Source organism: Hylobates moloch, unplaced genomic scaffold (assembly GCF_009828535.3).
Source record: "Hylobates moloch isolate HMO894 unplaced genomic scaffold, HMol_V3 SCAFFOLD_7, whole genome shotgun sequence".
Lineage (NCBI taxonomy): Eukaryota > Metazoa > Chordata > Mammalia > Primates > Hylobatidae > Hylobates > Hylobates moloch.
The window spans coordinates 55,628,512-55,653,525 of record NW_026652282.1 but is presented as its reverse complement, the minus strand read 5'-3'; the positions used below and the strand labels follow the sequence as shown (position 1 = coordinate 55,653,525).

Genomic DNA, 25,014 nt, shown 5'->3' with positions numbered 1-25,014 from the left:
TGTGTATGTGTGTATGTAGAGCGGGGTTTAGTTTAGGGAATTCTCTGATATGATTGTAGGGGCTGGCAAGTTCAAAATCTGTAGGGCAGGCTGGCAAGATGGAGACTCAGGGAAGAGTTGATGTTGCATCTCAAATCCAAAGGCATTCCCTCTTCCTCTTCCTCAGTCGTCTTCCACAGTCTTTTTACTCCGAAGGCCTTTGACTGATTAGATGAGGCCCACATACCTCCGCAAGACTACTGGTTTAAATGTTAATCTCATCTAAAAACTATTGCTAAGTAAATATCTAGACTAGTGTTTGAGCAAATGTTTAGGTACCGTGACATGGCCACAATGACACATAATGTTAATCATCAAACACTATGAGAACTTTTGTTGTTGATTTAATTACTTTCTTTTTCCGTATTCACATAACTTTTATTTCAATATATTGTTATAATTTTTGTTGTGCTATTTTAGCAGTTATTGTTGCTCATCTCTTACTGTCGCTAATTTATAAATTTAACTGTATCATATGTATGTATGGGTAAGTGACTTAAGAACTCTTGAGGTAGGCAGTTAGAAGTTTCAGTCAGTGTCCTCCAGGTCTTTTCTCCGTGATTCTCTTAGACTTCACCTCAGGATCATAAGATGGCTGTCACAGCTCAACATATTACATACTCACATGTTAGCATCCCAAGCAGAAAGGAAGGGAGGGAGCTCTTTTTTTTTTTTTGAAACAGAGTCTTGATCAGCCTCCCAGGCTGGAATGGTGCAATCTTGGCTTACTGCAACCTCTGCCTTCCAGGCTCAAGCAATTCTCATGCCTCAGCCCCGCCCAGGTAGTTGAGATTGCAGGCACATGCCACCACGCCTGGCTAATTTTTGGATTTTTGGCAGAGACGGGGTTTCACCATGTTGCCCAGGCTGGTTGTGAACTCCTGACCTCAGGTGTTTGGGAAGCCGAGGCTTCCCAAATTGCTGGGATTACAGGTATGAGCCACTATGCCCAGCCATAAAGGGCTCTTTTCACATGACATGGTTTGTCTTTTATCCAAGAGAAAAATGTCTTACCAAAGTTGCCAGCTGACGTTCCCTAATAACTCATTGGCAATAGCGGAGTTGTGGGCCAACTCCTAGGACAATATTTAAATGGGAGTACTAAAATTCCCCTTTGGCCTGGGAGGGGGGCTCACTTTTTTTTGGAGAACATTGCTTGCCTGCCTGATATCTGAAGAAACAGGAAGAAGGAGGATGGCTATTGAATTGGCAATGAACAGTGACTGTCATAATGGCCTTTTGAGAATAGAGATGCTGGACTCTAACCAGGAGCCTCTGGAATATATTCAAAGGGCAGGAAAGGGAAAAATACTGGTTATCTATCTATAGTACTTTAATATAATAATCACAGAGGCACTTTCACCATATCTTGTCTTCCAAAGAGAGATTGCCTCAAAGACCCAGAGAGGGAATGTGACCCCTCCTAGGTCCTACGGGAAGCTAGTGGCACAGCAAAGGAATAATACTCATATTCTTTTGCTACCTTCATGCTGCTTGTATCACTTTTGTTCCTCCAGCAGGTCTTAAGCACTGTTCCACAGTGAGCAGGTCTATGCACACCTACCCCTGAAGTCTAAGAAAGCTGAGAGGCTTAAGAAAGAAGCTGACATATCCAGTTTCTGAGAGAGAAACATGTAATAGATATTTACAAATAGAAGCCATAGTCTTGGGCAGCAGTGAGACAAGATGGTGGATCCCTGCGCTGTTACCCGCTAGACCCAGGGCTTACATACCACAGGGACGGAATGTGTAGGACAATTGAAGTTGACCTGCCTGGCAAAGGCAAGAATGCTATGTGAATCTTTCTGAGGGTAGGATCTATGGTCAAAGTTATTCTGATCTAAGGGCAAGATTGATAACAGTAGATAAAGTAGAAATCTTAGAGACATTTCCAGAACAGAGGTTAATCAGAAGTCAATATAGTAGATTCGCGTCCAAGATGGAGTTGCTTTAGCTTCTACAGGCACTTTAAGAACATATTTGGCAGTGATTTCTGCCTATATGATATAAGCATATTGTGGTTTTAAAATTTTAAAAAATTTAACTGAATTTGACTTATTACTATCCATTTATATTGTAGCTTACATTTAGCAGCAGAAGAGACCTTCAAAGTTCTTAGTCCCACCTCACTTTACAGTTGAGGGAACTGAGGCTTAGAAGGTTAAGTGATTGACCTAGGGGCATAGATGGTTAGCAGGGGACATGGGATCAGAACCCAGGTCACCTGATTCCTAGTCAGATGTAATCACCAGTTCTTCAGAGATATTCCATAAATATAATATTTTGGACAGAGCTCTGAGTTTTATTTTTGTTCAAATTATGCTGAGATAACCTTGTAGGCCCAATGTCTCGGCCCTTATTTAACCCATTCCTGCTTTAGCCATTTCTCTTCAGAAAGAATCAGATGCACCTTTTTGCATCACAGTTTCCTTGTCTGAAAAAAAAAATGAGGATAATGAACTTACATGGTTTATTTTACTTCTGAAGTTCTGTGATTAATACAAGCCAAGACTAGAGCCTAGCTGCGTGTATTTTTATTTTAATAAACTACTAAGCCAATATTTATCCAGACAACTTAGTTAATATAACTTTTTTTTTACTTCCTTGTTTTTTAACCACAGTGAGTGTTTAAAAATTTTGTCTTTCAACTGGCACTATGTTGTCAGTCTCACCAGGCACAGCAATCTTTGAGGAGGTCCATCTTCCAAAGCCAGACTTCCTCTAAAAAAAACTCCCCAGGAAACTGGCTTCTGCTCACAGTAGGATATGCATGTCCAGAGGATTTTTTTTCTTATTTACTTATGTGGCCTCTGTGTGTGTGAGATAAAGCTGCTTCTCACTTCCTTTGACAATTAGGAAGTGGCTGGCATTATTAGGCAAGTAAGGGGGAAAAAACCCTGCACCCCAACTGGAACTCAATAGTTAAAAGGAAATTGTTATATTGTTTTCAAAGCATTTACTTTCCTCTCCTTGATTGTATCAAGGAAGATGCCAATTCATCATCATCATTGCTATTCTTATGAAACACTCAATATGTGTTAAATATTTATCATGCAATCTCTTTTGAGCCTTTCGACAACTCTATGATGCAGCCCCTACTGTAACATTTATTTTGCGAGGAAACTGAGGCAGGAAAATAAGAACTTTAAACAAGTTGGTGTTTGAGTTCATGGGTAAACCCTCTCATTGGAAAATGGGAAATTGTTGGTAGATGATGTTGCCTGATGACATGTATGGCAATTTAATTTGGGTTCAGATTTTTAATTCTTTAAGACATTATCATTGCCAAGGAATACTTTTCTGAGAACCCCAGAAAACCTTGCATATAGGTTAGATATCATAAGAATAACATAACAAAGCATCCCAAAATTCAGTGGCATAAAGCAATAAGCATTTATTTCTGGCTCACACATCTATGGGTTGGCTGAGGTAGCTAGCTTTGTTTTTTTTTTCAATTAGGCTCGATGGGGCTTGGCTCAGGCCACAAGTTCCATTTAGGTCTGCTGCATGTGTCTCAATTTTTCATGGATCAGAGGGTCACCTGAGGCAGATTATTCTCAGGATGGTGGCAGAAGTGCATGGTGGGTAAGCAGAGACACGTGAGGTCTTTCAAAGCTAGGCTCAAAGCCAGCCTACCATTGCTTCCTTACAAATTCAGTTGGCCAAAACAAATCATATGGCCAAGCCCAACATCAGTAAGGAGGTGAAATACATTCTTCATTTAGCAGAACTGCAAGGTCACGTGGCAGAGTACATGGATACAGAGAGGTGGGGGAAATTTGGGAACAATAATTCAATCTGCCATGCCTTGGCTGAAAAGTAGTGGTAGTAGGAAGTCAGAAGATGAGAGCTAGAAAAGATACTCTGATGGAGAGTGAGAGGTGTAATGGGAAGATCCTTATGGTTAGGAGATCTGGTTTTGAGTCTTAACTGTGACACTTTTTTAGCATGACCTTGAACAAGTCATTTTCCTTGATATTTGAGCATTAAGTGTCCATGTGATGTCTTCGTCTTGTATTTTCACTTACTAGATAAGGATGTAGAGTAAATGAATGCAATGATTAGTCTATGTTCAAACAGCTAGGTTGAATCAGTCAAGACTGGAACTTTGAGTTCTTTTTCCATTCCTCAATCTTCATTGCTTTAGAAGAATAGTTAATATTTGTGAAGGGGCCTGGTGCGGTGGCTCTCGCCTGTAATCGCAGCACTTTGGGAGGCCGAGGCAGGTGGATCACGAGGTCAGGAGATTGAGACCATCCTGGCCAACATGGCGAAATCTCGTCTGTACTAAAAATACAAAAATTAGCTGGGTGTGGTGGTGTGTGCCTGTAATCCCAGCTACTCGGGAGGCTAGGCAGGAGAATTGCTTGAACCTGGGAGGTGGAGATTGCAGTAAGCTGAGACTGCGCCATTGTACTCCAGCCTGGCAATAGAGTGAGACTCCGTCTCCAAAAAAAAAAAAAAAAAAAATTTGAGGTGGGGTGTTGGGAGAGGTTTCAGCTCTCCTCCTTTTCTCATGAAATTAAAGCTGTTTTACTACAATTCTGCTTTCCACATTACCATGCTTATCTGTTTTCCATTTCTTCAAAGGCCTGAACAAGGAGAAGTAGGCCAAAATCATAATAGGAAGAACTGAAGTTCAGGCAGAATAAGTGCTTTTTGCATGTAACTGTACTTAAATGTTATATATTATTAGGGAAACTGGTAACATTGCTGTCCCCAAATATCTTTTAGAGAGGCATCTGTTGCTATGTGATGTGTTAAGTGGAGTTATTCCTGGAAGCAGCACAGTGGGCTAGATATGACTCATGGCCTCTTCTGTCTTTATGCTATTATAACATATTTACATGTGTTTATTTGTCAGACATTCATATCATACTCATATAGTGCCAGGTATTCCTCTAAGAAGTCTACAGGTACTAATTCATTTAATTCTCAAAACTATGAGATAGGGAGTCTTACTTTTTCCTGTTTTACAGATTAAAATAAACACAAATACCAAACACGAACAAGGAACAACAAAAACCTAAGGCACAGGGAGGTGACATAACTTTGGCACAGTCAAGCACTAGAAAGGAGCAGAGCTGGTACTTGAACCGAGGTTATCTGATTCCAGAGTCCACACCTTTAGCCACATGGCACATAGGCATCAGAACTGAGCAGGCCAACTCTGCTTCTTACTAGTTCTGTGACATGGAGTGAAGTACTTCACTCCTCTGAGCCTTGTTTTCAACTCTAAAATGTGAACAATAATTATATCAGCCTCACAGGGTTATTGTGAGGATTCAATGAGATAGTGCACAAAACATGCTTGGCATTGAAACATTAGTTCTATTTCCGTGAAGTACTTGTATACATTTTAAAGATGACTTTATAAGTGTTCCTTTTAACTTATAGTTTATGAACTCTTACAAGGTTTATAATCCTTGGCTTGATTGATTTATCTGTATGACTGATTCCTTAGCGGTCTGTAAGACAATTTGGCATTGCCATTTCTGTCTAACACAGGAAAAGAGCAATGAGGCAATTTCCCTTGGGGCAGAGATTGAGAGCCAGTGACCCCATGTATCTTGGCTGTCTGAGAAGTTGCTGAACTGTGCCATCTCCTTTTTCCACATTTATCCTTACCTTAAAAATAGTCATGAATCTGAATTTTGTATATAGTGTTGAAGGTGAATCTTACATTATAGTTTTTAGAGTTCTCATTTGTTATGCTCATTATTTTTTCTCTTGACACCCCAGCAAGAATTTAGGAAACCTTTGCTGGAGTGCCCTTGTGAAGAAAGGCCTTAGTTTGTTACATGCCAAAGTACCATGTCCTGCTGACAAGAAGCGTTCTCCTCCTATACAAAGAGTGATACAGTATTCACTCAGAGCTCACAGCCCTGCCTGTTCTGCATGCTGGGATCCTCGGGGACTGGTGCAAGTGGGTGGAGGAGGTTATATAAGCTCACATCTCCTTCCAAGTGGGAAGAGGCGAGGGACAACAGCTGTCAGCTCCACAGCTGGTCTTGCCAGCCCAAGTGATCCCAGCTTTATTTGATCAGAGAAGAAGGCTTCTCAGTACACAGAGGGGAGATTTGCTGATCCAGAGCCAATGTTTTAAAACTTTGGCAATTTGTGCTAACTTCCTCTAGCTAGGACAGATGCTTATTGGCTCTGGCTGCCTGGACATGATGTTCTCGAGGCATTTTGTGTCATCCTGAATTGGGCCCCAGCTAGCTGCTCATCTATAGGAGATTCTCAAAGAATGGTGCAAAGCTCATTACCCTTAGACTTTTGGTTGGACAGTTGCTCTTGCATCAGTATCTATTTCATTACATTAAACTAAAAGAAGAAAATAAATTCTCAAAAGGCAGATATAAAACACAGCAATCTCCATAGGCCATTTTTTTATTTTTAATTTTTTGGGGTACATAGTAGGTATATACATTTATGGAGTACATGAGATGTTTTGATACAGGCATGCAATGCATAATAATCACATCAGGGTAAATGGGGTATTCATCACCTCAAGCATTTATTCTTTGTGTTACAAACAGTCTGATTATACTCTTTAAGTTATTTTAAAATGTATAATTAAGTTATTATTGACTATATTCACTCTGTATTGCTATCCAATAGTAGGTCTTATTCATTCTTTCTAATTTTTTATACTCATTTACCATCCCCACCTCCCCACCATCCCTCCGCTACCTTTCCCAGCCTCTGGCAAGCATCTTTCTATACCCTATGTCCATGAGTTCAATTGTTTTGATTTTTAGATCTCACAAATAAGTGAGAACATGTGATGTTTGTCTTTCTGTGCCTGGCTTATTTCACTTAACATAATGATCTCCAGTCCCATCCACGTTGTTGCAAGTGACTGGATCTCATTCTTTTTTATGGCTGAATAGTTACTCCACTGTGTACACATACTACATTTTCTTTATCCATTCATCTGTTGATGGACATTTAGGTTGCTTCCAAATCTTAGCTATTGTAAACAGTGCTACAACAAACATCGGAGTACAGATATCTCTTTGATACACTGATTTCCTTTCTTTGAGGTATATACCCAGCAGTGGGATTGCTGGATCTTACAGTAGTTCAATTTTTAGTTTTGTGAGGAACCTCCAAACTGTTCTCCATAGTGATTGTACTAATTTACATGACCACCAACAGTGTACATCAGTTCCCTTTTCTCCACATCCTCCCTAGCATTTGTTATTGCCTGTCTTTTGGATAGAAGCCATTTTCACTGGATGAGATGATACCTCATTGTAGTTTTGATTTGCATTTCTTTGATCAATGATGTTGAGCATCTTTTCATATGCCTGTTTGCCATTGGTATGTCTTTTTTTTTTTTTTTTTTTTTGAGAAATGTCTATTCAAATCTTTTGCCCATTTTTGGTCCAGTTTTCTTTTCTGCTTCAATAGGAAAGCACTGAGTTCAATGCATCACAACTGCTGTGTTCTCCTGCCTCCAGCAGCCAGAGATGTTCTCTGAAACATGCTGCTGCTGCCAGCGGTTGGCAGGGTGGTGGTATCTGCAATTCTGGACTGTTTTATCTATCTCCTCAGTGTCCTTTCAGCGATATGAAGTTACAACCAGGTACTTTGTACTATGAGTGCTTACATGATTTTTGGTTCTGATGAAGGTATATTTTTCTGTGTAGATAGTTGTTAACTTGGTGTCAGTGCAGTGGAGGGGGACAATCGGTGGAGCCTTCTATTTCGATATCTTGCTCTGCATCTTCCCACAATAATTGGCAATTTATTCTTTTAAAATTTTGAGATGAGCGGAGTGCAGTAGCGTGATCTCGGCTCATTGCAACCTCCCACCTCAGCCTTCGGAGTAGCTGGAAATACAGGCACATGCCACCATGCTTGGCTAATTTTTGTATTTTTTTTTTTTTTGTAGAGACTGGGTTTTGCCATGTTACCCAGGCTGGTCTCAAACTCCTGGGCTCAAGCAATCCTCCCACCTTGGCCTCCCAAAGTGCCGATATTACAGGCATGAGCCACTGCACTCGACCTGGCAATTTATTCTTGATTTACTGTAACTCTGTTTGGGAATGACATGGCTAGCACATAACTTAATGTCCACATTTCTTTTTACAACTGAAAGGAATATTGCGCTTTTGGGATGCATCTCTTGTCCTTGGTGGACTATAAGGGTGTTGAAAACCAGTTCTAATGGCCTGTCCTCTGTAGATGCCCCTCAGAGCTAAGTCTATGCCTGTTACAAGCTTAGTTACTATATTTATAGCTAGCACAGATAAGGAATCTATGTGATGGAATATTAAATTTATGCCTGACAAGCAAAACTATAGTAAAGAGAAAATTTGCCTACAGCCTTAAATACTTTGGAGACAGGCAAATTTACAAGGACAGTATGTGGGGTCGGGGTTATAATATGATCGTGTACACAGAGAGAGTACAGGAAGGACTGCAAACAAAGATAGGATATGGGGATTTTGAGGAAGACTTAGAGAAGACACCATTGAGAAGATGATACATGTATGGAATCCTGAAGGATGATTTGAAATTAGCCAGTGAAGTGGAGTGTGAGGTACAAGGATGCTAAGTGGAGGGCTCTGCTTGTACAAAGATAGAAAGTTTTCAAAGTGCACATTGCCATCTCATGAGGGATCATGTATATCCTCTCAAGGTGTGTATACTTAGTCCTGTAGTTGATATGGAACACTTTGCACCAGGGGAATGTAGTAGGTTTTAGATAGTTTAACCCATCTCTTACTGGTTTTTTGCCTTGGGTAAGATATTTAATCTTCCTGAGGTTTAGTTTCTTCATTTGTAAAACAGTACTACTAAAGTTTATTATACAGCAACTTTGATCATTAAATGGGGGTCAAATATCTAGACTACGCATAGTACATTGCAGCTACTCAGAAAATAACAGATTCTCCTTTCTTTGTACTCATGTTTGGTTTCCTGTATTACATTATATTTTAATTTAGCAAGTGTATCTTGAGCACCCATTTTCACCTATTTCAATGCTAGGCCCTAGGGATAGAGTTGAATAAGATACTGTCCTTGACTTTATGGAGCTACAAGGTATGTAAACTAACTATTCTAACCACAAGACCATGGTTTCTTGTCTCCTCTGTGCCACTGGGCAACCATTGACCCACTCATTTTCTAGCCTTCTGCAAAACTCCTCTTTATCCTTACCTATCTTTGCCTTTTTATCTCTCATCTCAGAAAACATCCTGGCCCTTCTCCTGCCCATAGATGATTTCTTCATTTGGGCTTTTTATCCCATTCCTTGTATTTTCTTATTTTTTCTCCCTCCATATAGCAACACACTTAAATCCCTCTTGCATTAAAAACAGAGCCCCATTCTTACTGTCAAGGCCTGGAATGACTACAGCATAACAGTTTTGGCTAAATGATGATAGTCAACACATTGTAGCAATAGGAACTCAAGAGTTGACATTATTTTAAAACGGAGGTATGCTACCGCAGGATGGTTTGTTAGCAGGGAGCAAGGTGCTTAGTTCAGTGGTGGTAGGAAGGGGATAATGGCAAGTGTCAAAATTGTCCATAACTGGCCAGGCACAGTGGCTCACGCCTGTAATTCCCATACTTTGAGAGGCCGAGGCAGGTGGATCACCTGAGGTCAGGAGTTCAAGACCAGCCTGGCCAACATGGTGAAAACCTGTCTCTACTAAAAAGACAAAAATTAGCCAGGCCTGGTGGCATGCACCTGTAATTCCAGCTACTCGGGAGGCTGAGGCAGGAGAATAACTCGAACCTGGGAGGCAGAGGTTGTGGTGAGCTGAGATTGCACCATTGCACTCCAGCCTGGGTGACAAGAATGAAACTCCATCTCAAAAATAAATAAATAAATAAATAAATAATAAATAAAGACTGTCCATAACCAAATATGATCCAGTTATAGGGGGCATGATTATCAATGGAGGGTGTGGTTCACACAAAATTCATCTGGCACTCAAATGGTATGCAACGTAGAGACTGGGAATTCTGAACCAGATAGAAATCCTGATGTTTCAAATGGGACACAAAGTCAGAGTCAGGCTGGTAGCCATATTGACATGACAGTAAATCTAGTGTATGGGGCTGGAGTTCTTAATCCACCCTGTCTCGTTGTAGACTTGGTCTCAGCAACTAGAGCCAGGGTAGTTCTTAATATGAGCAAATTAAGTAGACTCCACTCTTGAAAGAAGAAACTAGTCAGCTAAATGCCTTACTATTTAAATAAGGAAATCTTTGAGAAAGTGTGTTTTAAATAGAGGAAATCATATGAACAAAAAGCACAGTATGAAAAAGTGTGGCATATTTGGGGAACATATAGTAATCTGGTGTGATTAGAATATACATGTTTCATACAAGGAGTGGAAGAGGTGAAACTGGAGAGTAGATTGGCGTGAGACTGCAGGGCCTTGAATACGAGGCTAAAGAGTTTATACTTGGTACTGAGTTAAGTCTACTAGTACTGTCTTATACCTGGTGTCTGTGGGATCTCATTTAGGGGTGTGGTGTGTCCTTAAAGCATTTCCTTAGTGCCTTTCCTTATAAAATATATGGTGGTTTCTTCACAAGGTTATCTACTTCTACATTGAGAATATTGAGAGTCAGAAGGTTAAGATTTTTGTTTAGGTACATCACTCCCTGGGGACTGTTGTGGGGTGGGGGGAGGGGGGAGGGATAGCATTAGCAGATATACCTAATGCTAAATGACGAGTTAATGGGTGCAGCACACCAACATGGCACATGTATACATATGCAACAAACCTGCACGTTGTGCACATGTACCCTAAAACTTAAAGTATAATAATAATAATAATAAAAAGGTAATGTAAGTAGTAAATGGAAAATGCAGAATTTGAACGTGGTTTAGTGCCCTTTCCTAGTATATAACCTAGTATATTGTTGAGGTTAGAAGTAAGGGCTTTAGAGTCAATTATGGGTTTGAATCTCCATTTCTTTTACTTCTATTAGCTTGTGTAATTTTGGAACAGTTCATTTTCTGAGGCTCAGGCTCATTCCTCTTCTGTAAAATCGGGATAAGAATAGTAACATTCACAGGCTTGTATGAGGATTCAAAGAGGTAATGCATATCAAGTGCTTAACATAACAACTTACAAATAATACTCAATAATTGGTAACTATTTCTAGTATTACTTCAAAGTTATATTAGAAAAATGTGTTTTTACTTGAAAAAGTTAACTCAGAATATGTAGAATAAAAGGAGTTGATCCAGTATTCTGATGTTATAGTCATATTTGGATAGGAATTCATGCTTGTTCTGCACTGAGGTTGCAAATTTGCTTCATGTGTTCATTCACTGATTCACTAAACAGATGTTAATTTGGCCACGCTCTGTACCTGACACCATTCCTTGTCCAATGAACAGGACAGATGAAGTCTCTGCTTATGTAGACCTTACATTTTAGTGGTGTGCCAGAGGATGGGAGGCAGATGTTAAACAAATAATTAGATAAATAATTTCATATTGCAATAAATGCAATAAATGCTTTGAAGACAATAAAATCGGTGATTTGATGTTACTTGTGGGGGTGGAGTTGGCCTAGGGCAACTTTAGAAGGAGTCATAATGGACAGCCTCTGAAGATGTGACACTTCAGGTGTGACCTGAACATTGAAAAGAAGCCAGTCATGAGAAAAATTTGAGAAAGAGTGTTCTAGTCATGGCAAGTGCACAAAGGTCCTGAGGTAGGAACAAGCTTAGTGGTTTGTCTAAGGAACTAAAAGAAGGCCATTGTGTCTGAAGTGAAAACTGATGAGACAGTGTTCTGGCCCAGGCCAGATCATAGGGGATTTTGTAGGTCATAGTAAGAACTATGGATTTTATCCCAAGCGCAGTGTGCAGTCCTGGAAGTTTTTAACTGTGGGTAATGAGATGATCAATTTATATGTTTTTGATAATAATAGCTTTTGTTTATTGGACAGATACAGTGATAAGCACATTACATGCATATATTTCATTAGTCTTCACACAACCCAGTAAAATATGATGTTATTTTTGTGATTATTTTAGAGATTAAGAAATCTGAAGCTTAGTAAGGTTAATTTTTTAAAGGTCACAAAATTATTGTTATTCATAGAACCAAGATTTGAGTTTGGGTTTATTTGATCCTAAGCCTACATGGCTTTTATTAAGCTAAAATATATATAACAGGCCGGGCATGGTGGCCCACACCTGTAATCCCAGCACTTTGGGAGGCCAAGACGGGCGGATTACTTGAGGTCCGGAGTTTGAGACCTGCCTGGCCAACATGGTGAAACCCTGTCTCTACCAAAAATACAAAAATTAGCTGGGCGTGATGGCGGGTACCTGTAATCCCAGCTACTCAGGAGGCTGAGGCAAGAGAATTGCTTGAACCTGGGAGGCGGAGGTTGCAGTGAGCTGAGATCGTGCCACTGCACTCCAGCCTGGGTGACAGAACGAGACTCCAAGTCAAAATAAATACATAAATAAAATATATATAACAACATTGGCTATTTTAATAGTTTTAAGTGTGTAATTCAGAAATATTTTATTATATTAAAAATGATATGCAACCATCACCATCAAATATTTCCAAAACCCTTTTATCACCCCAAGCAGAAACTCTGTACCCTGTAAGGAATGACTCTCCATTTTCCCCAGCCCTGGTAAAGTCTAATTTACTTTCTGTCTTCTCTATGAATTTTCTTACTCTAGCCGGGCTTGCTGGCTCATGCCTGTAATCCTAGCACTTTGGGAGGCCAAGATGGGCAGATCATGTGAGGTCAGGAGTTTGAGACCTCAGCCAACATGGCGAAACCCCATCTCTACTAAAAATACAAAAATTAGCCAGGTGTAGTGGCACATGCCTGTAGTCCTAGCTACGTGGGAGGCTGAGGCAGGAAAATCACTTGAACCCAGGAGGCAAAGGTTGCAGTGAGCCAAGATTGCACCACTGCACTTCAGCTTGGGCAACACAGCAAGACTCCATCTTAAAAAAAAAAAAAAAAGAATTTTCTTATTCTAGATATGTCATATAAATGAATTCATACTATATTTCTCTTTTTGTGTCTGACCTATTTGAATTAGCATAATGTTTTCCAGGTTCATTCATGTTGTAGCATGTATCAGGAGTTCCTTCCTTCTTTATGGGTTAATAATATTCCATCTCGTATATATACCACATATTTTTTGTCCATTTATCCATTGATAGACATTTGGGTTTTTTCCACCTTTTGGCCATTGTGAATACTGCAGGGAACATTGGTCACCAAGTATCTGCTTGAGTCCCTGTTATTTATTATTTTGGGTATACACTTTGGAGGGAAATTGCCTGGTTATATGATAATTCTGTGTTTAAATTTTTGAGAACATGACAAAATATTTACCTGGGTGCCTGTACCGTTTTACTTTCCCATCAGCAGTTCACAAGAGTTCCAATTTCTTCACATCCTCAATAACACTTATTTTCCACATATATAATTTTCATTTCTAATTTTTTTATAGACAGGACTTCAGCCTGTCACCCAGGCTAGAGTGCAGTGGCATGATAATAGCTCACTGCAGCCTTGAATTCCTGGGTTCAAGAGATCCTCCTGCCCCAGCTTCCTGACTAGCTAGGAATACAGGCATGTGCTACTACATCCAGCTTTTTTTTTTTTTTTTTTTGGTAGAGATGGGGTCTCACCATGCTGGTCTCAAACTCCTGGCTTCAAGCGATCCTTCTACCTTAGCCTCCCAAAGCTCTGGGATTACAGGCTATTTTCTGTATTTTTTATTTTAGATATCCTAATAACTGTGAAGTCATATTTCATTGTGATTTTGATTTGCATTTCCAATAACTAATGATGTTGAGTATCTTTTCATGTATTCGTTGGCTATTTCTATATCTTGTGATATGGCCATATGTCTGTTCAAGTTTTGCTCATTTATTTTCTTATTGTTGAGCTTTTTCTTTTTTTGAGATGGAGTTTTGCTCTTGTTGCCCAGACTGGAGTGCAATGACGCGATCTCGGCTCACTGCAACCTCCGCCTCCCAAGTTCAGGTGATTCTCCTGCCTCAGCCTCCCAGGTAGCTGGGATTACAGGCATTCACCACCACGCCCAGCTAATTTTTTGTATTTTTAATAGAGACAGGGTTTCACTATGTTGGCCAGTCTAGTCTTGGACTCCTGACCTCAGGTGATCTGACTGCCTCAGCCTCCCAAAGTCCTGGGATTACAGATGTGAGCCACCATGCCCAGCCTCTTATTGTTGAGTTTTAAGAGTTCATTTTATGTTTTGCATACTAGACCTTTGTCAAATATATGTTCATAATGGTGTATAATTTTATATAAATGTGATCATATAGCATTCTGTTTTGTAACTTTTTTTAATATTCACTAATATCATGGATACCCCTGTAGGTCAATAAATGTTATTTTCTCTTACAATTTGTAATGACTCATAATGTTCCATTACATAAATGAATTATAATTTAGTTTGTTTTTAATTTTTTGTTCCACTTTGCTATTATTAATAATGGTATAGCAAACATTTTCGTGAAACATGAACTGAAGCAGATAAAACAGCAATTTCGTTGGAACTTTTAGCATTTGCCTTTCTGAAACTGATAATAATTGCCCAGGAAAAATAAGTGGCAATATCAAAATCTTAACAATACAATAAGTTTGAGCTATTTTATGTACATAGAATACACAGAACTTTGTATCCAAGAAACAGGGATACATGTTCTCTTGGGTACACAGACAACATTAAGAAATATAAACTATGCATTAGGCTATAAAGGAATCCTCAAAAATTCAAAAGATTCTATATCACATAGAGTATGTTTTCTAGCCATAAGAAAATAAAATTAAAAATTAATTATAAATATTAAAACATTCCATATTTGGGAACTAACAAAATGGTAAATATTCTTTGGGTTAAAAAAATACATTTTACAATGAAATGACAATGAAGTCAGTATATATCCACATTTGTGGGACACAGTTCATTATGTAGAAAGGAAGTTCATTGCTTTAGATATATTGATCAACAAATAATAAAGATTAAAAACAAATGTGTTGAGCATTTAAATTAAAAAAATTGATAACAACAACAAAACCTACCCAAAGTGACAAAACAGCTGGACATTTAAGACTTAAGGGCAGAAGTCAAATAAATTAAAAAACAACTATAAGAATAAAAAATGGTAGAGGTAATTAAAAAGCCAAAAATTAGTTATTGAAAGGATTAACAAGGTAGACTGGCAGGAAGATGCAACAAACACAGTAGAGAATATAGAGTAAAATAAATGAAATATTACAGACACAACAGATTTGTTAAAAAGACGAAAGAATTACAACACATTTGAAAAAAAGAGAATACAACACATTTGAAAAAAAGAGAACACATTTGAAAAAAATAGAAAAATGTAAATGGTCAGAAGTTGGCAAAAGGAAAGAGGGAGACTTTGAGTAGATGGATATATATTGAAGATATTGAAATGGAATTCATACTTCCCCTCCCCTTCACTCCCTCAGAAAAAGTGGTCCACAAAAATTTTAACCTTAGAAATGAGTCGATTCAAATCCTTTCATTATTAGTGTAAAGGAGAAAAATCATGTGCTTATTGTAATCAAATTAGAATTGCAGGAAAATTACTTAAGTAAGTAATATTTATATGATAACCTATAGCAAACATTATACTAAATGGAGAAACTTTAAATATGTTCATCTTACGATGAAGAACAAGAGAAAGATACCCATTCATCTACTATTGTTTAACCCAGTACTGGAGAGCCTCACTAATACTGTTAGAATGAAAACTGGCCGGGCGCAGTGGCTCATGCCGATAATCCCAACACTTTGGGAGGCCGAGGCGAGGAGATCACCTGAGGTCAGGAGTTTGAGATCTGCCTGGCCAACATGGCAAAAACCCATCTCCACTAAAAATACAACAAATTAGCCAGACATGGTGGCTGGTGCCTGTAGTTCCAGCTACTTGGGAGGCTGAGGCAGGAGAATTGCTTGAACCCGGGAGGTAGAGGTTGCAGTGAGCCGAGATTGCGCCACTGCACTCCAGCCTGGGAGTGAGACCTAAAGAAAAAAAAAATAGAAAAGGAAAGAAAATTAAATAAGTGCACAAAGATGGGAAGGAAAGATATAAAATTGGTTACTATTTGAAAAACATTACAAAACAGCATGGTGTTATTTGCAGATGATATAATTATATAACTAGGAAAATCAGCAGCATCAGTAAACTTTATAAGGACTAATAAGAAATTCACCAAATTGGCAACGACACGAGTAATTTGCCAAAGTTAATATTATTTTTAACACGTGCAATAAGTGACCAGTAAATGTGATAAGTAATATTGATACAGGAGGGGGGCAGGCAAGTGCTAGGAAGAGAAAGGTCCAGTCCCTGGCTCCACCCCTGGGCCTGTGCCCACGGACCTAGGTGAGGACAGGCATTTCTGTTTTCATGCCAAAATGTTGCATTTTCAAAGACCACCCTGGCCCGGCATGCCCCCATCCTGTGCCTATAAAAATCCCAAGACCCTAGAGGGCAGAGACACAAGTGGTTGGACATCGAGAGGAACACACAGAGGGAAGAACACATCCGCAGACACCAGCAGATACCGGGAGGACACCGGCAGAACCAGCAGATGCCAGCAGGCCATCTATGGCGGGAAGACGCTGAGTTCAGACGAGGGCGGTCAGAGGAGAGGCAGGAGAGCTCGGCGGCTGAGCGGCCTGACTCCTGGGGAAAACGAACTTCCGACTCCATCCCCCTTCTGGCTCCCCATCCATCTGCTGAGAGCTATTTCCATCATTCAGTAAAACCTTGCACTCATTCTCCAATCCCATGTGTCGTCTGATTTTTCCGGTACACCAAGGCAAGAACCTGGGATACAGAAAGCCCTCCCTCCTTGTGATAAGGCAGAGGGTCTAATTGAGCGATTAACACGTGCTGCCTAAAGACAACAAAACTAAAAGAGCACACTGTAACGCACGCCCACTGGGGCTTAAGGAGCTGTAAGCATTTGCCCCTAGAGGCTGCCTTGGGGTTAAAACCCACATGCCCCACAACCTGCCCATCTGCATGCGCCCCCTAAAGGTTTGAGCAGAGAGGCACCGAAGAAGCGAGCCACAGCCCAGTCTCATGCCCTGTGAAGGGGGTGAGGGAACTTTTCCCGTTTCAATATCATTCACATTACCAATAAAAACTAAAATATGCAGAAATTATTTTTTAAAAGAAATACACAAGATCTCTATTGGGAAAAACATTAAAATCTAGTAAAGGACATGGAAGAAAATATAAATAAATTCCAGACCTTTCCTATTTTCAAATGGATTTCGTTAATATACAGATGTTAATTCTCCTCTAATTAATCTATAAATTAAAGTTTAGTTGGGTTTTTAGCTTAATATGCACAAATAGCTAAGTTAACCTTAAAATAAAGACAAAAGAAGGGAGATTTTCTCTACCGGGCAGCACACATGTTACAAAGTCAGGGGAGTGAAAACAGTCGGATACTGGTCCTCAAACAGAAGGCTAGTCAAACAGAATAGATAGCTGAAGTTCAAACTCACATATTAATTTAATATAAAATAAAAATCACACTCCAAATTAATGGGGAGTGGAAAAATTCATAGGTGATTATAGGAATAATGAATCTCTATATAGAGAAATATAAAACTGGATTCCTACCTAACATCACAAACAATGCTGAATTCCAGACGGATGAAGGGCCTAGAAGTGAAAGGCAAAACTCAAAGGTTGTTTCTGTCCTGTGTATATACCCTTTTCCGATAAATATATGGAACAAACTAGGAATTCAAGGGAACTTCTTCAAACTGATTGATGGCAGCTATAACCAAAACTAGAAGTTAACATCACACATAAGGGAAAGACTAAAATCTTTTCCTCTATGGTAAAGAACAAAATAAGGATGTCTGCTCTCTTCACTTTGATTCAACATTGCACTGGAGGTTCTAGTTAGCATAATTAGCCAAAATTGGAAAGAAGTAAATCTATCTCTATTTGCAGATGACTTCATGTTGTATATAGAAAATTCTAAGGAACACACACACACAAACACACACACACACACACACACAACTAATGAAGGAATTCAACAACATTGTGTAGGATACGGGATCAGTATATAAAAATAAATTTTATTTCTATCTACTTTGGAATAAAATTGTATTTCTATTGACATTAATAATGTGAACATTAAGAAAACAATCTGATTTAATCAAAATGATTAAAATACTTAGGTATAAATTTAACAAAAGATGTGCAAGACTTAAATGCTGAAAACTACAAAACATCATTGAAAGAAATTAAAGAAGCCCTAAATCAATAGAAAGACAAGCTGTGTTCATGAATTGAAAGCCTTAATATTGTTAAGATGGCATTACTCATCAAGTTGATCTACAGATTCAGTGCAAGCCCTATCAAAATTCCAGCTGGCCATTTCACACAAAGTGATAAGATGATCCTAATATCCACATAGAAATGGAAAGGACCAGAATAGAAAAAAATGTCAAAGGCAAATTTTTAAATTTCAAAACTTACTACAGGCCGGGCGTTGTGGCTCATGCCTGTAATTCCAACACTTTGGGAGGCTGAAGCGGGTGGATTACCTGAGGTCAAGAGTTCGAGACCAGCCTGGTCAGCATGGTGAAACCCCGTGTCTACTAAAAGTACAAAATTAGCTGGGTTTAGTGGCACATGCCTGTAATCTCAATTACTTGGGAGGGTGAGGCAGGAGAATCTCTTGAACCCAGGAGGTGGAGGTTGCTGTGAGCCGAGATCGCACTGCTGCACTCCAGCCTGGGCAACAAGAGTGAAACTCCATCTCAAAACAAAACAAAAGAAAACTTACTACAAAGCCACAGTAATCAAGACAGTGTGGTGCTGACATAAAGATAGACATACAGATCAATAGAATGAAGAGTCCAGAAACAAACATTTATGGTTCACTGATAATTTACAAAGATATTAAAAGCAATCAATTGGGAAAGAATACTCTTTTGAATAAATGGTGCTGGGACTACCGGATATTTACTTGCAAAAGAATAAAGAAAACATAGTACATCCATACAGTCAAACAATATTCAGTCATAAAAAGGAATGGAGTACCGATACATGCTACAATATGGATGACCCTTGGAAACATTATGTAAGTTTAAGAAGCCAGTCACCAAAGGCCATAGTGCAGATTCCAGTTAATATGAAAGATGTAGAACAGGAAAATCCACAGAGATGAATGTAGACTGTGGCTTTTTGAAAGTGGGTGGAAGGGAGAATGGAAAATGATCACTAATGTGATTAAGATTTCTTTTTGGGGTGATGAAAATATTTTGGAATTAGATAACAGCAGTGGTTGCACAGCTTTGTGAATATGCTGAAAACCCACTGAATTGTACACTTTAAAAGGATGAGTTTTATGATATGAGAATTATATTTCAGTTTTTAATTTAAAAATTGAATTGAAGGAGAAAGTATTCCACAGAATCTTATCAGTCCTTGGTGAAGGCAGTAAGGTTTTCTGGCCCATGCTTTTCTCAAATAATTGGTACTTTAAATTGATTCAACAGCTGGAGGAACAGTTTGTCCTTCCTATGTTTTGTGTGAAAATGTCTACCTCCTGTGTTTTGGTATCTGAGTTAGGGTTGGGCTATGGAACTTCTTGAGTTGTATTCCTAAGACGTCTTGATTATTTATAAGCCCCATGAGTGTTATTCCACCCATGATAATCTGGGCTACATGGACTGTGATCTTGGATGTTAGTTCAGCTTCTTTGAACCTTAATTTCCTTTACAATATCTGCTTCTCAGGGTTGTAGAGTCTAAATGAGATAATAGATTTTAAGTGTCTATCATAGTGCCTGGCCTGATGTAGGCCTTGGTTAATGAATGTTAACTTCTTCCCTACATGTTTCCCTTCATTTAAAAAAAAAAAAAACTCTAGTAAAAAGCACATTTCTTTCTTTTTTCCCCGCCCACCCCGCCTGAAACAGAGTCTTGCTCTCTCACCCAGGCTGGAATGCAGTGGCACAATCTCAGCTCACTGTAACCTCCGCCTCCCAGGTTCAAGCAACTCTCCTGCCTCAGCCTCCCAAGTAGCTGGGATTACAGGCATGCACCACCAAGCCCAGCTAATTTTTTTTCTCTTTTTTTATTTTTATTTTTTATTTTTAGTAGAGATGGGGTTTCACCATGTTGGCTAGACTGGTCTCAAACTCCTGACCTTAGGTGATCCACCCGCCTCGGCCTCCCAAAGTGCTGGCATTACAGGCATGAGCCACTGCGCCCGGCCAAAAGCATATTTCTTGTATGTCACAGGTCACTCAGCTCTGTCCTAGCTTCCTGCCCAGCAACAGATTGCTTGTAGCAGTTAACCATGGGTGAATTTTTTTTCTTTGATCTGTGTGTCCCCTGCTGTGCCTCTTCTACTACCTGGCACATTGCAGGTGCTCAGTGATTTTGGATTTCCCATGAGACAACACAAGCCATTTACATTTATTTTCCAGCATGATGCTAAGAGAAAGTAGTGTCAGCATTAGTCTACGACAAAGGAACATTGTTAGTGCTACTTTAGATGCTGTGTTTCTTCCAGTTGTGCTGAGTAGCAGAGAACTTAATTAAATTTCATACTCGAGAAGAGTAAAGGCTGAGTCCTTCATCTGCCACAAATCTTTACAACCCTTGCTTTCTAGTCAAACTTTCCAGGATTTTTTTTCTCTGTTTTTAATATCAGCTTTTTGAAGTGAAGTGCTTAAATAACACCAAGTAATTTATTAAAAAGAGACAGTCCTAGGTTCCTATTTCTTTGGAAATGTTTTACTTATTATTAGCTGTCTAAGTGCATTGTAGATTAACCTTTTCATAATGTATATTTACTTCGCTTTTGTGTTATGTCTTCTTCCTTTGTAAGAAAATTTGAATGAGTGGTTAATGTATGTGAAAAATACTGGAGAGAAGAAAAGATATCTACTGCACAGGCCCTTTTAAGGTATCATTCTCTGAGGAGCAGCTTCCATAGCTTTCAGCTGTAAAAATAGGGACTGCCATTTCTGCAGGCAGAATGGTTTGGGGTTATATTTCAGGAAGCTGAAACTGCTGAGACCAATGCAAAGCTAATTCTCTGTTGCTTTTTTTTTTCCTTCCAGGAGCTAGAGGGATTGACCACCTGAAACCTGACACTGTCTCCTTCATTCTCCTTTCTAAGCAGACAGAATTACAACTACAGACATTTAATCTTTGCCCTTCTCTCCCACCTTTAGGAGCGGAAAAAGAAATTTGAAAAGGATGGTGAGAGGTTTTATTCTTTACTGGATCGGCACTTACACCTGTCTTCAAAAAAGAAAGAATCTCAGTTACAAGAGGTATGTTCACAAAGCCTGCCCCTGCCTTCCATTGCTAACTATGCCTTAGAAACAGTGTGAATTTTGTACTGCAAGGCTTTTCCCATACCCTGTCTCAGCAGGGAACCTCATGTGATAGTAGCACTTGTAGTCAAAACTGTGGCCTGAGACTCAGAAGCCCTGAATACTAAGCCAGCTCTTCCACTAACTCAGGGTGTGACCTTGGATAGGATTCTTCTTTCTTTGCCTCATTCCATTATCTGTAAAAAGAGGAGTCGAGAGTCCCTTTCAATTGCAAGTCCAAAATCCATGCGAGGATAAAGTTAAACTAGTGTTGTATTTGGTAGAAATCAGGAACAGATCTTCTACTTTTTTCCCTGAGATATTCCATAACCTTTTTTTTTTTTTTTTTTTTTTTGGTGAGGGGTTAGGGGAGTGTCCTGTTTTGGGACTACTGCTGACCTGGGACTTGCAGTGCCTTCAGTTCAAATAAGCTACCATTCAGTGAGACCCTACCACATGCCAGAACTGTACTGGATGCAACACAACTACAGAAACAATGGGACATGATTCCTGCCCTTCTGCAGCTTACTGTTGGGCTACTAAATAAGCAAATACATTACTCTTATACAAATAGATTTTTTTTACATACTTTAATGTGTATATGGTGCTTTTGTTGGGAGTGGGAAATGAGAATAGAAGACTTATGTTTGGATGTAGGGAATTTCCTTTGTGGAAGAATGTTGCCCTTCCAATTTGACATGGTCATTAAAAAATAGGTAAAGTGTTTGACAGGTGAAAATGGAGAAATGGACCTTTCAAACAGAGATCAATGGCCCAAAGGATGGAAGGAACATAAGTAGAATTATATTTTAGGAATCTCAAACTGGCATAGGTTGTAGGGTGAATTAGATCAGGGAGAGACTAGAAGCAGGATAAACAGTTTAGGAAACTATTGATCTAGGAAACGATCTAGGGGAAAGTGTCAGAGCCATAAGAGAGGCACTAGGGAAGGAAAAGAAGGAATAAACTGATTGAGAATTTTTCTAATGGAAGAAGGGGTCTATATGTTCAATGAAAGATTCAGTAATAATGGAGATTTTAAAGATTCAAGTATGAAAAGAGATATCTGATGGAATATTATCATAGGCAGGAGCTGTCATCTTGTCCATGGTCACACAGATTGTGGCAGAGCTGGAGCTCGTCTCCTGATAACTGGTTTCATAGATATCTATCACATCATCTGAGGTGCTTGAAGGTAATAGGTCAAGAGCCTCAGTGTGGCCGGGTGCAGTGGCTCATGCCTGTAATCCCAGCATTTTGGGAGGCCAAGGCAGGTGGATCTCTTGAGGTCAAGAGTTTACAACCAGCCTGGCCAATATGGCGAAACCCCAGCTCTACTAAAAATACAAAATTAGCTGGGCATAGTGGCACATGTCTGTAATCTCAATTACTTAGGAGGCTGAGGAAGAAGGATCGCTTGAACCCGGGAGGCGGAGGTTGCAGTGAGCTGAGATCACGCCATTACACTCCAGCCTGGGTGACAAGAACGAAACTCTGTCTCAAAAACAAAAACAAACAAACAAAAAAATGCTTTAGTGGTGGATGGAGTTAGTATTGCAAAGGAGAAGGACTACTTTCCTTCCATAAACTAGAATTAAGTCTGGGATCTTCTATCATTTTCCTTTTGCCCACTTTTGTTTTTTTCCTTTTCTATCTATTCTGTGTCGCGGTTTCTGTGCAGAAAACAGTCAACAGGCCTGAGACTGCTATGCTTAGAAAGACTTGTATACAAAAAAAAATTAGCCCTTGGAATGGCATCTGGGAACTTCACTGTTAAACAGCTCTCAACATTGATTTAGAAGTTTCCCTTAATGGGTAAGAATGGCTGACTGTGCCAAGCCTGGCTCTGCAAATAATGTAGCTTATGTTGAACACCTTTTTCTTCCGGTAGTCTTGAATTTTGGTTGTGCTGGGCAGTGTGCCTGTGTAACTAGCCCCCCGATAAAACCCTAGGCTACTCATTCTCTTATGAGCTTCCCTGACTGATAACATTCTCTCTGTGTTGTTACAACTTGTTGAAGGAAGAATTAAATGTGTCTTGGGTGATACCATAATGAGAGATCTTTTGGAAGCTTGTACCTAGCTTCCTCTGCATTTTGCCCCAGACACCTTTTCTCTCTGCTCATTCTGCTGTGTACGCTTTCACTGAAATAAATCTTAGCTGTGAGTACTACTATGTTGAGTCCTTTGAGTCCTCGAAAAAGATTTATTAAAGAATTATTAAAATTGGGGTGGTCTTCTGGACCCTGGACACAATCCAAACTATTGGAGACTTTTACTAGGACACCTTCCGGAGTGTTTTAGGTGTTTGGTGCTATATCTATATGTCCTTTTATTACTTATTCAATAAAAAATGAGCAGGGCAACCTTGAGTTAGTCACTTTCAAAAAATTTAGATTTCATTTTTAGAGAAGTTTTAGGTTTACAGAAAATTAAATAGTAAGTACAGAGTTCTCATATGCCCTTATGCCCTTATTCCCTCACACAGTTTCTCATTTCCCCTTTTAGGATCAGCTTGCATTTGTGTGACACATTTGTTAGAATTGAGGAGCCAATGTATTAAACATTCTATGGGTTTTGACAAACGTATGATAACATTTATCCAGCAGTACCATATTGTACAGGACAGTTTCACTGCCTTAAACATCCCTGGACTTTATCCCTCCCTCCTTCTACCTCTACCTCTGACACCACTGATCTTTTTATGGACTCCATACTTTTGCCTTTTCCAAAATGTCATATAGTTGGAATCATATGGTTTGTAACCTTTTTTGATTGGCTTCTTTTAGTTAGCAATATGCATTTAAGGTTTCTCCATATCTTTTCTTGACTTGATAACTCACTTCTTTTTAGGGATGAATAATATGCCATTGTCTGGTTGTACCACGGTTGGTTTATCCATTTGCCTATTGAAAGACTTCTTGGTTTCTTCTGAATTTTGGCAGTTATTAAAGCTGTGATAAATAATTGCGTGCAGGCTTTTAGGGATATACATTTTGATGTTGTTTGAGTAAATACCAAAGAACACAACTGCTATCATATGGTAAGATTTTATCTAGTGTTGTAAGAAACTGCCAAACTGTCTTCCAAATTGGCTGTAGCAGTTTTTATTTCCATGAACAATGAATGATAGCTCCGGTTGCTCCACATCCTTGTCACTATTCTGTCTTGTACCATTAAAAGTAATGGCAGAAATCACAGTTACTTTTGCACCAACCTAATATGTACATGGAATATCTTTCCATTTATTTTGACCTTTGATTTTTTTCATCAGTGTTTTGTAGTTCTCCTCTTAAAGATCTTGTCTTTTCGTGCCTGGCGTATTTGACTTAACAAAATAACTTTCAGTTCCTTCCATGTTGTTGCAAAGGACGGGATCTCATTTTTTTCCTTCTTTTATTTCTGATGCTACTTGTTTGTGTATTTACTCTTTCTTACTTATTTAATGTAGCTAAAATATCAGCAATTTTATTTTTTTCAAAGAACCAGCTTTTTGGTTTTGTTGATTTCCTGTTGTTAATTTCGTTGATATCTTCATCTTCTTTTTTTTTTTTTTTTTTTTTTTTTTTTTTTT

At 39.1% G+C, this 25,014-nt stretch overlaps 1 protein-coding gene across 2 annotated transcripts in view; it reads left to right on the top strand.

Annotated features, from left to right (window-relative positions):
* The window catches only part of OPHN1 (oligophrenin 1), a 392,827-nt gene that overhangs the window by 179,200 nt on the left and 188,613 nt on the right, over positions 1–25,014 (top strand). For both annotated transcript variants that reach the window (XM_032757108.2, XM_032757106.2), the window contains exon 6: positions 21,297–21,398. In XM_032757108.2, the coding sequence (XP_032612999.1) occupies positions 21,297–21,398 (102 nt within the window). The remainder of the gene's footprint in view (positions 1–21,296; positions 21,399–25,014) is intronic.